Source organism: Cnephaeus nilssonii (assembly GCF_951640355.1).
Source record: "Cnephaeus nilssonii genome assembly, chromosome: 12".
NCBI lineage: Eukaryota > Metazoa > Chordata > Mammalia > Chiroptera > Vespertilionidae > Cnephaeus > Cnephaeus nilssonii.
The window spans coordinates 50,998,597-51,014,831 of record NC_137083.1 but is presented as its reverse complement, the minus strand read 5'-3'; the positions used below and the strand labels follow the sequence as shown (position 1 = coordinate 51,014,831).

At 50.1% G+C, this 16,235-nt stretch overlaps 1 protein-coding gene across 3 annotated transcripts; it reads right to left on the bottom strand.

The window, feature by feature from the left end:
- Positions 1 to 155: 155 nt before the first annotated feature.
- On the bottom strand, positions 156 to 9,350 carry FAM131B (family with sequence similarity 131 member B). 3 transcript variants are annotated; one of them, XM_079786604.1, is made up of 8 exons: positions 9,136 to 9,350; positions 6,609 to 6,718; positions 6,228 to 6,263; positions 5,850 to 5,943; positions 5,375 to 5,572; positions 3,736 to 3,879; positions 3,067 to 3,522; positions 156 to 2,973 (listed from the first exon to the last, which is right to left on the bottom strand). In XM_079786604.1, the coding sequence occupies exons 1-8, from the start codon at positions 9,161 to 9,163 to the stop codon at positions 2,819 to 2,821; spliced, it is 1,221 nt and encodes a 406-aa protein (XP_079642730.1). In that variant the 5' UTR covers positions 9,164 to 9,350; the 3' UTR covers positions 156 to 2,818. The 3 variants fall into 3 exon arrangements, with proteins under 3 accessions (XP_079642730.1, XP_079642731.1, XP_079642732.1); XM_079786605.1 differs by having other exon boundaries at positions 156 to 2,970; positions 3,094 to 3,522; XM_079786606.1 differs by having other exon boundaries at positions 2,830 to 3,522.
- Positions 9,351 to 16,235: the final 6,885 nt, after the last annotated feature.

Sequence of the window (16,235 nt, the reverse complement as noted above, 5' to 3'; positions counted from 1 at the left end):
ACCTCCCCTGGGCCCAGTCTCCTTCATCCCCCAAATAAGACACTCATAGTCAGAAGATGCCACCACATTCTGTTTAGTGCCATTGAACACAGCCTGGATCCCTCTCCAGCGTTACATCCCTGCCCCCTCCCCAGGCCAAGAGAGAGAGTCTGTAGTGTAGCCTGGGGAGGGGGCTGGCAGTGGGCATTGGAGCCCAATGCCCATGTGTATATAATCTATAATATTTATATATATTTATATATAATTCTCTCTGTAATATATGTCATAGAATCTCTCTTAGGCCTGGGGGGGAGGGGTGTCACATTAAGAAAACATGCCAAGACTGACCACAAAAATGGATACTCCCCAGACCTGGAAGACGAGCATGGGCTGTATAGGTGGGGACAGGGAAAAGATCATAAACACATTCACCAAGATCCCCTCCTTAACACAAGGATAAGAAGGAAGGGGAGGAGGGGGGAGGCAGAAGGGGAGGAATGGAAGATTTGGGTTTCCCTTTAATAAAATGAAACTGAAAATAAAAGTGCACCCCCACCAAAAGAAAATCATTTAGCAAGAGCAGTTTCATTCACAATAATATAAAAACAGCCCTGTTCTGGAACTGTTGTAAATCGTGCTGCACAGCCTTGAACCGCGGAGGAAAAGCAACCCTCCCTCACCCCCAATAGCCTCTTCCAGCACATGCCCCTCCCCTCCCCCCAAATAGGCTATAAGCAAACCCCATGCACCCGGCCCCCAGCACCAAAGAGGCAGTTCCTCCTTCCAGAAGAGTCCTAAGAGGGTCCAAGGCCAGCTCCCTGGGTCTTCTCCCTCTTCAAAGTGGTAGGGAAGCTCCTTGCAAATGCAAATCCCCAGCTGACCCCTGGTCTGCCTGTGCATGTGCCAGCTGCCAGCACCAGGGATGTGGAGCCCTGCTGGAGTCAAATGGGCTAGATTTCTCCACCATTCAGTCATCTTTCAGCAGGGACCAAAAGAAGGCTTCCTACGGTAGGAAGGGAGGAAAGAACACTGCTTTCCTCTACCTTCTCTAACTCCCCAGGGCCCTGAGCAAAAAGGAACTGTAATAAATGACCCCACTCACTGGAGTGGATGTCCACTGCGGTATGGGGGCAGAACAGGGGGCAGGAAGAGGATGAGACTAAGAGGAAAAGATGATTCATCCAGAGAGCAGGTTGCACAAGGTGAGGTAACAAGGACCCCCTGAAAGGAGGGAGCCTCGAGCATGCAAACCCCAAGACCTGTGACGAGTGCACGGTGAGGCCATAATATTACTGCCCAAAGCTCCCAGACAAGAGGTCCTGGTGCCCCCGGAGTCAGGTCACATGATCAAACACAAGCCACAGCTTTAGATGAGGTAAATAACTCTTCACTCATCTGTGCTCACCAGGCCTACTCATGTTTCCTCCAACAATTGACCTCCCCTCCCCTGAAGACATGGGACCCCGGCCTTGGTTGCATTGCAGGACCACATGCCTATGAAAGTGTGAACTTGATGGGGGTCGGGGTCATAGATGGACACAAACTCATAACCTCCTCATTCCAAAGAAATAGACATCTGGGGATGGGGGGTGGGCTCGTTTGTGCCCAGGGTCTGTGAGAGTGACAGTGCCCCCTTCCTAGTAGAGGACAGAAGCAATAGGACCTCTGACAAAGTAGGACACAAGGCCTTGGAGCTGGAGTCTTAGAAGAGGAGACAAAAGGTAGGCAATGGCCATCTTAGCTTTTCCCTCTGCCAGGGGCTAGGGAATGGGGTCCCATGGTGTGTTCCTCAGCTGCCATGCCTTTGCTCCAGCCTGGCCCTGCTGTCAGGATCGCATACAGAAGTGTGGGGCTTTGTGTGCTATGGACAGAAGTCCCCACCGGAATGGGAACTGGATGTGGAAGGACTAGCCGGTTCAGGGGCTTCTGCCTCACTATAAACCCCTCCTAAAAGGAAGAAGACTCTGATTCCACTCTCCGCAGGAGGCCTGGGAAGGGAGGCCGCCTGGGAGGAGCTGAAGAAGGAGAAAAAGAAGCCGAGTGCCCACACTGATTCTCAGCCAACAACACACTGGGCAGGGGCCTGACAGCACCAGACTCCTCCCTCCACCCCACTCAACCTGAGTCCCCAAGAAGTTATAAAAATGTAGAAAAGGCAAAGAGAAAAGTGTAAACAGCTCCAGAGAATTTGGGGGTGGAGGGAAGGAGGCACAGCCCTCATGCTTCCCCACCTGGCAGGACACCTGCATTCTGTCACCCCCTCTGGGCAGAGCTCCTGGAGCAAGGGATGGAAGAAGGCAGACAAAGGAAGCAAGAGCTGGAGCAGCCAGCCCACTGGGTCCTTTCCCAGACCCTTAGGACCCACCTTGCAGTCACAGGATATTCAAAATCCCAGAACAGGTGGCCATGTTTGTTGTTGGTCCCATCAATGACTCTCTGGTCTCTGGGTGGGCCTTATATAAAGAATCCTGTTTGTGCCTTGTGCACCCCGGCTGCCATGTCCACCTCCCCCATGACTCCTGATCTCAGAAGCCAAACTACCCACTGAGGGCAGCCTCTCCATTCTCTAAGGAGACATGGCTTCCCCTACACTCATTGAGTCACATCCAGCAGGTCTGTTCTTCACAGTAGGGTCAAGCTGGGACCACAGCCAGAGAAAACACAGAGTCGGAAAAAGCAAAAGTGACATGAGAAAGGAGGCATTCAGACAGCCACTGTCAAGGCTCCTGAAAGATGAAGTCAGGAGTGAAAAACAGAGATCTAGTTGATGGCTCCTGTCCCCAGGATACAAACTGGGGCTTCATCATCACAGACCCAGAAGCCCGCAGGCAAGCCAAGTTCACAGCCATCTAGTTGCCTGGGGCTCAGTCCCCGGACCTGTGGTTTCTACAGCACAAGCCTGGATGGAATCCCATCCTGGCCCTCCATTTTCCTGGCGAGAACTGGCAGCTCCTGGGTTCCTCGTGGTCTTCTGCCCGGGTTTCAGCTGTACTGCTGGGGGAAGGGAGGGTATTGTTGCAGCCAGGCCCCTCAGGTGGGAGTGGAAGATAGGGTGTAGAGTGGGTAGAAGCTAGTTGTTGGCCTCACCCTCCTCCTCATCAAAGGACTGCACACCTGAGGATGTGACGTCAGATACCTTTCGGCTGAGAGCAGTGGCCATCTCGGGGTCTTCTCGTGGGGAAAGTGATTCCAGGTCCCTACATCCCGCATCTTCTTCCTCCTCGGGGGCCAAGGGCCTCTTCTCCTCCTCTGCAGAGCCCCTTGCCAGGTCCACCCCACCCATCCCTGGAGCCCAGTCAGTGTCTCCCCCCAGCAAAGGTGGAGGCTCCTGAGCAGAGTATCCAGAAGCAGGTTGGGAAGGCCCCATTTCATGTAAGCTTGGCTGTGAGTCATCAAATGCAGGGCCAAGATAAGATCCTGTGGCTGGAGAGGCAATGAGGGACTGGTCGCTTGCTTCCCAGGCATCTGATGATCCCAGACAGTACATGCCCTGGGAGACATAGGAGTGAGGCCATCCATCCATGGGGGCTTGAGTGAGGGCATCTGTAAAGAGAATCATAGAGGTTGGTGGGGGCATAGACTATCAAAGGCAGTAACAACAGCACAGACAATTGAGGGTGAGACATTGGGCAAGGAGGGGAATAGAAAGCTAGGATGAACAGAACGTCTTAGAAACACAGAGATGTACAGAAGTAGCATAGATAGCTGGGGAGGCCCCTTAAGCCTCAGGAGTTGGATTCTGGAACCATCCCTCACCTTGACTCTCCATCAACTCCTGGTAGTTGTCACTGTAGTTGCAGCCCAATGGCTCCTGGGCAGAGTTGACACTCATGTCCTCACCATCCATGGAAGACCAGGCCATGAGTGTGGCCTCAGAAATGGCAAACTGTTCCATGACGCCTGGGAGAAGAAATGTGGTTACCACAAGGTATTTCTGAGAACCCTTAGACACATGCATGGGGAAGGGGACATTAGAGCAGCACTGTTCAATAGAAATACAATGCAAGCCACTTGCATGATTTGAAATTTTCTAGTAGCCATATTAAAGTAAAAGAAACAGGTGAAATTAATTTTACTACTATATCTTACTTAACCTAATATGTATAAAAGATGATCATTTCAATATCTAACCCATATAAAAATTAGTGAGATATTTTACATTCTTTTATTCATAGAAAGTCTTTGAAATCCAGTTGATATTTTACACGTCCAGCATTGTCCACTCAAACTAGCCACATTTCAAGTTCTCAATAGCCACATTCGGCCAGTGGCTACTATATTGGACAGCACAGCCTTTGTACATGCCCTGAAACAAAGCAATATCATGGGGGATTTCCCAAAAGGTCAGATTTAAGATTCCTAAGGGAAAGAGTTGAGGGTCTTCTGGTGAGATATCCTAAGGGATTGAAATTTGGGATTTCCAGAAGTTTATTTTGTGGATGTTTTTAGGAGTGGTAGCTGGTATTAGGCAGTCAAGGACAGAGCAATCTAGTTATCTAGGAAGGGGCGGGGCGGGGAGCGGGGAATGGTGCCTCAAGATTAACAGAAAATCCCCAAGAGAGCACCATGGGATTATAGGACCACCAAGTTGATAGTTAAAGGAATTGGAAGGAGAAGGGAGGGAGGATAAAATAGTGAAGATGGATAGACTTGGGGGTCCCCATTCTAGCCAAAGCCATGCGTAAATTGAAGCCTACATTGCTAGCTGCTCTACACCATGACCTGCCCCTTACATGTTTGCCTTCCCCCTCACTGGTATTTCTTCCACCACACCCACACCAATACAAAGATACCTCCCTTCTCTTCCAGATCTGTCCTTCTCCCTAGGGATCTTATTGAGACCTGCCACTAGGGCTCGGCCACCATTGTAGGTGCACTATAGGCTTGTCTCATACCTGCACTACTTTCCTGGAAGGAAACTTCTTCTGTAAACCACTCTCTCCTTGCCCAGGTCCCCTTGACCGTCTAGTGGTTGTCACAAGAAATGAGCCACTTATGTGACTCGATGACTGCAATGTGCTGATGGGCTAAGGCTAGTAAAGATCTCCAAGGCTTTCTTTCTTTTTCTTCAAGAAACAGGAGAACAGAGTTTTTTTGAAGCCAACAGCCCCTGCCTCTTTTTGCCCTGTACTGAGGAAGTCCAGGGGTTGGATAGTCCCACCATGTAGGAGAGATGGCATCAGAACCCACAACCCCACATTAATTCTCCTCAACTTCTGAGATGATAATAAAAATAAGTTTGAGGGCACTTATCAGAATTAACAAGTCAAAGTACTTGAAATTAAGTCTAATGGTCATCCTATGGATAGAATCAATCTTGTCACAGGGTGGGGTTGAAGGGTCAGTCTCTGGCCATCCTAAGATGTGCCTCTTGAGGGTTTGGGGGAACAAGTACCTGCAAGGAAACGTGCCTCCTTCTCGCCATCGCTGAGGTCGGAGTAGGCATCGGTATCTCTGCGCACCGCCTCGTGGCTGTGTTGTGGCTGAATGGCTGGTGCCTTCCCCCAGCCCTGCCATTCAATCATGTGGGCCACCCGGCCTTGCCCCATGGCTGTGGGCTTCGTCACATGGTCCTTCATGCTTCTTGAAATCCCTAAGGGGCCAGACATTCCCCCCATCCTCCAGAATATCACACAATACCCATAACAGGTCCTCCTCATTATCCCCACCCCACTCTCAGGGGGCTCCATCCCATGGGGGATGACTCCCATATATGAGGGCAGCCTCAAGGATAGGAGAGGTTTGACAGAAAGGACAAATAGGTCAGGGGTAGGAAGATGAAGGTCCCCATCAGGCTAGAAGGAACAGGGAGACTGAGACCAGGAGCCTGTATCTCCTGTCTGGATGCATCCCTAGATAGGGAATCTTACCTGAGAATGATGACTTGGCCAGGGCTCCAATGCCATAGGCGTTAGAGTTTCGCTTAAGCTTCGGAAGAATGGAAGTGGTGTCCTCCATGGAGAGCTGGAATGGAGAATGTGGGAGGAGGGACAGAGGAATGAGAGGGCCTGGGGGTGCTCTATGTGTGGGGGAAAGCTCATGGTTTCCTAGATGAAGGATCTGAGCCAGAGCAGGTGATTGGGAAAACCATTAGACCCAGGAGTCCCAAGGAGGCATATCCTCCAACCACCCTTGAAAATTTGGGGTGTAGGTAGAGCATGGGAGGGCTTGCTGGAGTGAGGGAGCACTGTGTTATGGGAGAATAGAAGGAAGACCAGTTAGGTTGGGCTGGGGAGAGCTGCACTCACATTGATGCCATCCCAGGAGAAATCAGTTCGGGTTTGCTGTGAGGAGAGAGAAAAGGGAATGGGTATCCCAAGCACTTCCAGGAATGCAAGGAACCCCACCCCTTTCCTCCCAGGAACTTCCCGAAGTGTGTGAAGAAGGGAGGGCTTTCCTGAGATTAGCATAGGAAATCAGGGTGTTGGTGGTGTGGAACATTTCGCTTGTATTTTGAGGAATGTAGGAGAAATGTTCTCTTCAAGTGTCAGTTTGAAGGAGTGTTTGGAATGTTCGCTTGGACTTTAAGAGTGGATTTCAAGGGTCAGGCAACTGGGAGGCTTTGTTAGGGAGGGTTCTGGAGTCTTTTAGAGGTCCTTCGGTGAGGGGCAGCTGGGCACGGGCCTCACCTCTGTAGATGGCCGGTGGAGGCTGCTTCCGTGCAGCGAGCTGGTGCTGTCCATGTTGATTTGGTCCACATCCTTCAGACCCTTCCAGTCCACTGCAATCACCTCATTCCCTGAAGTGGCCAGAGCGTTAGTTGCTCCATCTCACTCCCCTGCGCCCAACCCAAAAGCCCCTCCTGGTCTCAGATGCTGAGGCCACACATTGAGGCACTTCTTCCCATTGCCCATCCCTTTTACATCCCTACTCTGCCCACATTTTTGATAGAAGAAATCATAATACTGAGCCAAAATATTCAGTTTAAACTCAACCAAGAATACCAAACTCAGAAAAACTGGTGAATGACCTCACTTATTGTTGTTGTTTAAATGGAAGGGTCAGTGGTTGGGTTTTAGCAGGAAAACTGGCGTCCATCCTGTCCTGAGGGATCCTTGAGGGTTTCTGTGCAGGAGTACACTGGGAGCTGCGCTTTTCACCTATTATGTTTCTACAAGTAACGGTGGGGCTTTTCTAAGGATTAGCTTCTCTATGTGCGGGCTTTATTATTTGTGAGGTGTTAGGAATGTAGGGGACCCTCCATAGGAGTTGGTGAACTTGTCCCCCAGGAAGGATTTGGAGAGGATAGAGGAGGGAGCTGGGTGTGTTCACCCAGAAACAGTGAGAGCAAAGAAAGCAAAGTGTGGGATGGAATAATTTTACCTGACTGTTGGGAGATAAGTGATGGATTAAAGAGGAGTGGAGGGGACCACCAGAGGAGTGAAGGGGACTTTTAAAAATAGGAACTAAAAGAACACGAATTCAAGTCAAAGAGAAGACAGAAGATGCTGGGAGATGTTTGAGGGTTTGGGGAGAGAAGAATGGTAATGGCTAAAATGAGGCCAGAGCTCATAGCGAAGGGAGGTTGAGATTGAGGGCAGGGTGGTGCCTCCTGGAAGGCTTGGGGAAGAACCACTTGAATAGTTGTAGACTAAAGTCTGATGGCTGTGAACCATCTGACCTTATAGATCCTTGCTATACATGAAGTTTTATGATTCTGAATTTCGGGTTAGGGGTCCACTCTTGAGAAGGGGTAAATTGAATGGGGTCTTGGGGCTGAGGAGGCATTTAGCATGCAACAACATAGCTGATGCAAAAGGTAAGGCTCCTGGTTAAGGGGTCCAAGGGAGGTAGGACCCTTCCAAAGTGTGCCGCTGTTCCTTGGGGCTGCAGGGGAGTGGTGAGATGGGTCAGACCAGAGGCAAAGATGGACTTCTGAGTGGAGACAGCCAGAATGGGGCAGACAGAGAACAATCTCCCAGGAGGGAGGTGGGGCAGGCAAAGTGGGAGAGAGAGGAGGGGAGAGGTGGCCTTTGTAAAAGGGAGAGCTGAGTCAGAGCGTGGGGGGCAAGAAGGGGGAGGGAGAGAACCCGAAGAGGTGAAAGCAGAGGAGGAGGGGGGTATCCATGGAAATAAACCAGGTCTCAGAGAAATCAGGCTTCCGGAGGGTGAGTTTGTTTGTAATAATAATACAAATTATTCTCTCAGCCTGAGGTCACTGGGGCGTGTAGGCGGGAGAAATGGGGAGCTGAAATGTGAAAAATTGGAGGGTTAGGGAGAGGTAAGTGGAGTGTGCAGGGGGTGGGGGCCCAGGGGGTGGTAGCAGGGCAAAGGTTGAGGGGGGTAAACAAATTAGGAGGCGCCTCCCCCAGTCAAAGGTAAATAAAGCGCCGGCCCCGCCCCCACCCCACCCCCAGCTGACAGGTGCTGTCCAGTCCCGGGGATCCTCCCAGGGCCGGCCCCACCCAGCTGGGAGCTGGCTCCGGACCCCTCTCGATCCCTTTAGACCTCCACCTCCTCCCCGCGTCCACCGGCTCTAACGCCCCACCCTTCAAGAGCCGACCCGTCCCCATTCCCTCCAGGCGAGGAACCCATTCCCTCCCCGAGGCGCATCCCGCCCCCGCCCCAGAGGGAAAATGCACGTGAACAAAGCAAACCGTGGGAGGCACGAATGACAGAAAAAGGCAACGGAGAGGCAAAGAGATGGGTGCAAAACACCCAAGCCAGATGGAGGCGGGGGTGGTGGTAGGGGGGGGGGTGTGCGTGCGGAGAAAGACTGGGGGCTGAGGCTACTGAGGATTCTTAGAAGAGGGCTGCTCCACAAATGGAGACAGGGGCGCGGGGGCGCAGAAGAAGGCAGAGTGAGGCGGATGGCCTGGAGGTGGCGGGTGAGGGACTGGAGAGGAGGGGAGAGCGACGGAGGAGAGAGAAGAGGCTGATGGAGAGATGATGGAGAGGGACCGCGCCTGGGGAGGTTATGGAAGGAAGCCGGAGGGAGCCGGAGAGAAGAACGCCGAGAGCCCAGAGGGATGCTAGCCCTGGGGGCGCGCGAGAGGAGCGGGGAGGAGAGGAGCGGAGGGAAAGTAAGGTAGCCAGGCCGGGCTGGGCAGCATGGAGCGAGGTACCCGGAGGGGCGCGGAGAGGGTGGGGGAGGGGCCGGAGGACCGGACCGGAGAGCCCAACCTACGCCCGCGCTCGCCCCGCCGCGGTACCCACCCACGGTCCGGGAGCCGATGCAGCCCATGGCGCGGGGCCTCCGGGGCCGGACCCTCGCCGACGCGGGGCGGGCGCGGGGGGAGTACCGGGAGCCGCGCCGCCGCCCCAGCCTCTCTGCAGCGCCGCGGCTGTCTCCGCTCGGCTCCGCTCCCCCCGCCCCTCTCCATCCCTCCCCGCGGCAGCCGCCGTCGCCGCCGCCGCCGCCGCCGCCTGGCTCCCCCGCCCCGGCTCCGCTGGCGGCCGCGGAGGGGGTGGCCCCGGGATTGGCTGCGCCGGGCGCCTCCCCCAGCCCCGAACCCGCCGCTGCGCTCCCCGAGCTCCTCGCAGCGCTCCCTCGGGGGCCGGGCTGTCGGCGGGCCTCGCGCCGCCCCCCCTTCCTGCCCTCACTCGGCCCCACCTGGGGCTCCCACGGGTCCCGGCTGAGCTCACTCCCGGGGACCGGTGGAGTCCCGGAGAATGCCCGCTCGGGGTCCCAGGAACCGGGTAAAGCGCCCCGGTCCCACCGTTAGGTTCTGGTGGATTAATTTTCAGGGTCCGGGTTGGGGATGCTCAGAGAGAAAGTGGGGTGGGGGTGAGAATAAAGCCTGCATGAAGGGCCTTGGACGCCAAATTCAGCAAACACTTGCTTTCTTCCTGGGGTGGCGTGATTGGATACAGTTTAGGATGCTCTCTGCGTTCCCTGTGCATGGTTTGCCCATCCAAACAGATCGCGAAATATTTGCAGGTGGATCGTGTATTAGACTTCCCTGGGCTCGGTGCTCGCCAGAAATTCGGGGATGGGTGTGGGGATGTTTGTAAGGTGCAAATAATCTAACTCCAGGCCTGCTGGGGATGGGGGAACGGAATGAAGCTAATTCAATCCCACCCGGAGTGAAATAAAAATGCCAGGACCGGAGGCTGGCTAGAAAACATAGTTGGAAATCCAGTTTAACTTTTCTGAGCCTTGGTCTTCTCTGACAAATGGATGTCAGGAAGCAGTCAAAATCAAGAGAGGAAGGATTACCCTCTGGCTAGTGGGGAGGGTCGGGTAGGAACAAGAGATTGAAATCTAAGTGGCAAGGGTCAAGTGGGCAGATATTTATTTACAGCAGGCAAGAAGTGGAGTCCAGAAAAATCACTTGAGAAAGGGCAACGAGACTTGTCTAAGCAGTGCCCAGAAAACCCAAAGTGCGAAAAGGCAGAGTTTTAGCACCAATGACCTAACCTGGAGTCTATTTGCTCCCCACCTTCTTTCATGTCCCTCCTCAGGTTGAAAAGGGACTAGGGCAGTGGGCTAGGGGTCCCTGGTGTGGGCATGTAACAGGGTGAGAGACCAGGTCTTATGAATGTTAACTTTTAACCTTTAGATTACTGATGGAGAGCTAAGCTTAGGGTGATAACTATTAGTGGAACCCGCATATGAGAGATATGGGAGATGATGTTAATAATCTAATCTCAGATCTGGGAGATGGGATTATGGAGAGAAAACTAATCTTTGATCTTTGTGCATGAAGAAATTAGCCAAATCTGCCTTAGCTGGTTTGACACAGTGGATAGAGCATTGCCTGTGGGTTTGATTTTGGTCAAGGGCACATGCCCAGGTTGTGGGCTCAATCCCTAGTAAGGGGCATTCAGGAGGCAGCCAATTGTTGATTCTCTCTCATCATTGATGTTTCTATGTCTCTCACCCTCTCCCTTCCTCTCTGATATATATATATATATATATATATATATATATATATATATATATATATATATATATATATATAAAGTTAGCCAAATCTACATTTATAAAACCATGAGAGAGAAGACAGAACAATCCGTTGTAGATCTGCTTAGATGTTAGTTGTCTAGTATAATTTGTGGCAGGATCTGATACCCTCTTTTGACAGTGGAGAGAATTAGAAAGTATTTCCCCACATGTACTATTGTTGGTTATACATAAGAAGTATCAGGATTCTGCCTTCCTGGAATATATTGTCTAGCTGCAAAGGAAAGATGGTAAAAAAAAGAAAAGAAAAGAAACAGCCTCTGTTACTACAACAGCACCACCCAAACCCTTATGGTTGGAGCAGAGAAAGCACTGCCTGGGAGTTTCCAGGTCTGGGGTAATGGCCCAAATGGCCAGTGCTGCTCAAGCCTTCCCACCTAACATTGCTCCCCCCTTTCGGGGCTCTGATTCCACTGTTACTCTGGTCCAAACTTCCGATGTGAACCCCTCCCACAATCCCCTTAGCACAACTAAATGAGGCTGGGTTTATCCAAATGATTTAAATTAAGGTCAACACAAGGGACTCAGGTCTGAGGCCTCAGTCCCACCCCACATTCTGTCTTACGGTATATTTTTGCACCATAGAAAAGTAGAATATCATAGGCACAACCTTGGCCAGCTTCCTTCCTGCTTCTTGTGTAGGATCCCCTTACTTCTCACCATTTGGAGGCATTCTTCCAGTCTCCTTGCCATCTTCTGAGTCAAGGTCAAAGATTCCAGTTCTGACATGAACAGGAATAACCTTTCCGGAGGACAATTTGACAGTAGTGATGAAAAAAATCTTTAAAATATGCATCATTGTTGTTGTTGTGACTAAGTTGTGACACAGCTGTTCCATTTATAGAAATATTCTAAGGGAATAAAAATAATGTGGGCAAAGATTTCATCTACAGCATCCATCAGAGCACTAATTGCATAATAAGGAAAGATTGTATACAAGCCACATTAAACCTGGGGATTAATTAAATAAATTATGGTACAGGTCTATAATAGAATTCTGTGGGGCCATTAATAGTATTTTATAACTGTATTTGTTGACGGAAAATTATTCATGGTATACTGTGACATATTTATTTTAAAAGCATGTTATAATATAAGAATTATAGTATATCAATTTTTTGTTTAAAAATCACTCACACACACACACACGTTCTTCTAGCAGAAAGAAGGATGAAGCAGATGCCAGTAGGTTGCACATTTGGTGTCAAGAAGATGGGATTCCTGTCTGATGGTATCTATTTTCTTTGAGAAGTAGGAGGTGAGATCATCTAAGAGTCTGGGACTAGGGAACATAGAGAATAAAATAATAGTAAATAATATGCCAATATCACTTTACAGTTGGCAAAGAGTTCTCAGTCTCTTCTTACAACAACCCAATAAGGAAGTCATTATCTTTGCATTACAGTTCATAAAACCTGGGTTTGAGGCCAGTTAACTTTCCTCCCCCCAAATTACCCAGCTGGAGACAGAAGAAGCTAGAACTTCAATGCAGCCCCTCAAATGGAAAGTTCATCCTGCTGTAGGAAGAAGCAGTATTTATGTGTTTGTTCATTTGTTTTTAAATATTAGGGTGATTTGGTTTAGGAAATTTTATTTGATACACATTCTTTTACTCTTGCCTTTCTTTTAGGGTGGGGCCATAAGCTGAAGAGAGGGATGACTCTATCTACATTCTTAAATTTTGAAATGGAAAAGTGATGACTTTTCCTCAGGGTGACTTCTAGCCCCGCTATAGGTCGTTGGTGCTGTCAGAAAGTACTGATGACAGAAGTGTCTCAGTTCCTGCTTGTCAAAGTCTAGGCATTGCACCAGAATCTATGTGTCTGGGGTGACAGGGAGATGGCTCAGGCTGCTCCCAAGTTCAGTCAGCTTGGGGGCAGCTCTTCGGAGTTCAAGGAGGCACTATTTGTGTAAGCAGCCAGAAATCGGTATGCTGATACTGGAGAACCTTGGGAAAGGTTTGGAGGCATACTAGTACATGGAATATAGCATGGAGTCTGGGCAGAAATCAGAAGAGTCTGAAAACAAGCAGTGATGGAAGTCTGTATTCCTTTAGTGGGATACTTTCCTTAACAGTCAGTAAACAAGAAGACCAAGAATGGAGCTTGGGGGACTGGGTTGTTAACACGTGGGGGGCAGACCGAGAGCTAAGTCATGGATGGGCGGGGTGTTGGTAGTGTAAATTGCATTTCCACAGAGGAAGTACCACAGAATCTGTGCAGGTCTATGGAGTTCGCTTCCTCATTCTGTCCCCCACCCCCACCTTCAGCTGGATTCCCGTAATCAATAGATGAGGGTCCTAGCCAATGTGCTGAGGCAGGGCCTTTCCTGGGCACAGCAAGTTTGCCGAGGAAGGAAGGACGTCTCAGGACAGCTAGTTGTAAAGGGAGGCACGTTCCATAGCAGAAGTTCTCTGGTCCCAGGGTTGGTGGCGAGGACAAAAAGGCCTTATTTGACCAATCTCTGATCTGTTGGGCTCTGTGGAAGATAACAATTTTTAGACCAACATAGGTCAATGCTCATTTGACTTTTAGATGAAGTTTGAAACCTTTGCAAAATATTAGGGATCTAAGGTGAGCTCATTGCAATGCGTAGTGAGATAAAGAAGCTTGGCAGCATGGGCAATAGTGGCGACCCCTCTCCTCCACCCAACCCCTGTGGTGCAGTCCCCAGAGACACACAGGCAGGTCAGCATCACTGAATGCATACTTCCCAGGATCCTGTGGCTCCATTCAGCAGAGGAGAGTGCCCAAATAAATGTTTGCCGGTGACTCTGATAGAGTCTATTGTTTAGATTATGAAGGGAATGCATTTGTCTTTTCTTTGAAAAGCAGGTCTGTGGGCAAGCCTGGAAGAGAGTCACTTTAGATTTGGGGGTTCCACCCAAACATCTGATGCAGAAGTCCAGGCCAGGGGTTCTGGGCTAATGGGATCCCACATCCTTCTCAGAGAAGGGGAGAGTTGGGTCCAGAGGGCCTGGAACAATGTCCTTGTCAGGCCCCAAAGCATAGTCAGGGCCTTGAGGTGCCATCATCAGGTCACAGGCAGCAGCAGACCAGGCAGGATGCCAGGACCAAGGAAGCAGGTCCTGGCAACCATGAGTCGGAGGCCAGGTAAGCAATAAAAACGGAGTTCATCAATCCCAGAGAGCAGGAGCAGATGGGATCATCAGAGGTCAAGCGAGTGCTCAGCGCTCACAAATCCCAGAGCCACTGATGGAGAAAGGGAAGAATCAAATATGTAATATCAGGCAATTGCTTCTTCCAGACTCAATGACCCTGTCAATTTTATACTCGCCAGGAGGACCAGTGACAACATGGACTTGGGAGGCTTGTCCCTGAGCATCCAGATAGCTGCCTGGCTCGTGTTTATGAACTCAGGGTTGAGGAGCCGCTGATGTCACATCATGGTTCTGGAGTCTTCTTTTTTTAAAAAATAATATATTTTTTTATTGATTTCAGAGAGGAAGAAAGTGATGGAAACATCAATGGTGAGAAAGAATCATTGATCGGCTGCTCTCAGCATGCCCCCCACTGGGGATTGAGCCCGCAACCTGGGCGGGCGTGTGCTCCTGACCAGAATCAAACCCGGGACCCTTCATTCTGCAGGCTGACACTCTATCCACTGAGCCAAACCGGCTAGGGCTCTGGAGTCTTCTTACCACCCGTGCTGGAACCCCTATACCCCACCTTTATGCCCAGTTCCTCCGAGAGAGAGACCCTGCCTCATGCTTATAAGGCATCCTCCCCTGGTCCTGCTTCGGCATCACAGCCTGGTGGCTGATGCTCTGTTACTACCTGCCAGACTTTCCTGTCACCAGGTGCTACCTGCCAGCCTACCTCTCAAATTCTTGAATATACCTCAATGTTGGGGTCCCCATCCCCGTGTCTTTCCTCGCTAGGATTCCTCTTACAAATGCCTTCTTGGATGAGGATCTGTTTTTGCTGCAAAGTCTTTTCTGCTTTCCTGCAACTGGTCCTCATCCGAAGTAGTGTTCAATGCATACTGGGTCGGTGGAGCTCCAGGTTTCAGCCCTTGCCAGTCTGCTATCATTTAACAAGCCAACCAAGTCCAGCGAGGGCAGCAGAGGCATTTTCCTGACAATGAAAGGGAAAGGGTATACAGGGCACTAAGTATAGATCACCGAGTATTAGAACTGGAGGAAAACTTAGAAGTTGAGACTATTGCTGTGCCTTCACAGACAAGGAACATTATTCTTCTCTCAGATTTTTACAGTCACACAGCTAGTAAATGGCTTTACTGCAACCCAAATTCAGGTCTTCTCTTTTCTAGCATTCTTTCCCCTACCCTAGGAGGCTTCCTTAAATCTATGTTGGATTATTTTTCTGAGTTTTTTTATAATACTAAATACTGTTGAAATATGCTCATCACCAAGCATGTCAAACTCTCGGGCCGCATGCCTCATTTAAATAAATAAGGCATGCAGTGTTTGACAAGCTTGAGATGAATCAGTTCCTTTTGGATAAAATGAGGCAAAAAGAACTTTGTTCTAAGTGGTACATTGCATGCTAGGTGTTGTCACAGCAATAAAATGAACAAGAAAGGACCATTATTCAATGTAGGCATTCTAGAGGTAACTGTTCATTTGCTCTTTGTGTTTAAGGATGGGTGAATGTGTAATGCTAATCATCATGTATATGTTCAGGTCATTCTTTGGTGAAGGTATTTTCACGGTGATAAGCTGGCAAGGACAAAGCTTTTATGCTCCTGGGTGCTGGTCAGCCAACCACTTGAGGGCTGTTGGCTCACTGAGTCAATCATGATTGTTCTGCCAGTGGGCAGCAGACCCACCCAGGTGGCAAAGCCCAAAAGAAACTGGAAATTTTGACCTTCAGGTGGTGTGTATGTGCTGCTCTCCAGTAATAAAACCCATTTTAGCTCTGCTGGTGTGGTTCAGCGGTTGAGCGTTGATCCAGGAAACGAGGTCACAGGTTCGATTCCCTGTCAGGGCACATGCCTGAGTTGCAGGCTCAATCCCCAGTAGGGGGTGTGCCGGAGGCAGCTGATCCATGATTCTCTTTCATCATTGATGGTTCTATCTCTCATCATTGATGGTTTATCAGTCACCTTAAGAAGCCTGACAAATGCCCTAACTGGTTTGGCTCAGTGGATAGAGCGTCGGCCTGCGGACTCAAGGGTCCCAGGTTCGATTCCGGTCAGGGGCATGTGCGTTGGTTGCAGGCACATCCCCAGTGGGGGGTGTGCAGGAGGCAGCTGATCAATGTTTCTCTCATCAGTGTTTCTAATCTCTAGCCCTCTCCCTTCCTCTCTGTAAAAAATCAATAAAAAAAAAGAAGCCTGACAAATTTAAAAATGCAGACAATCAGAA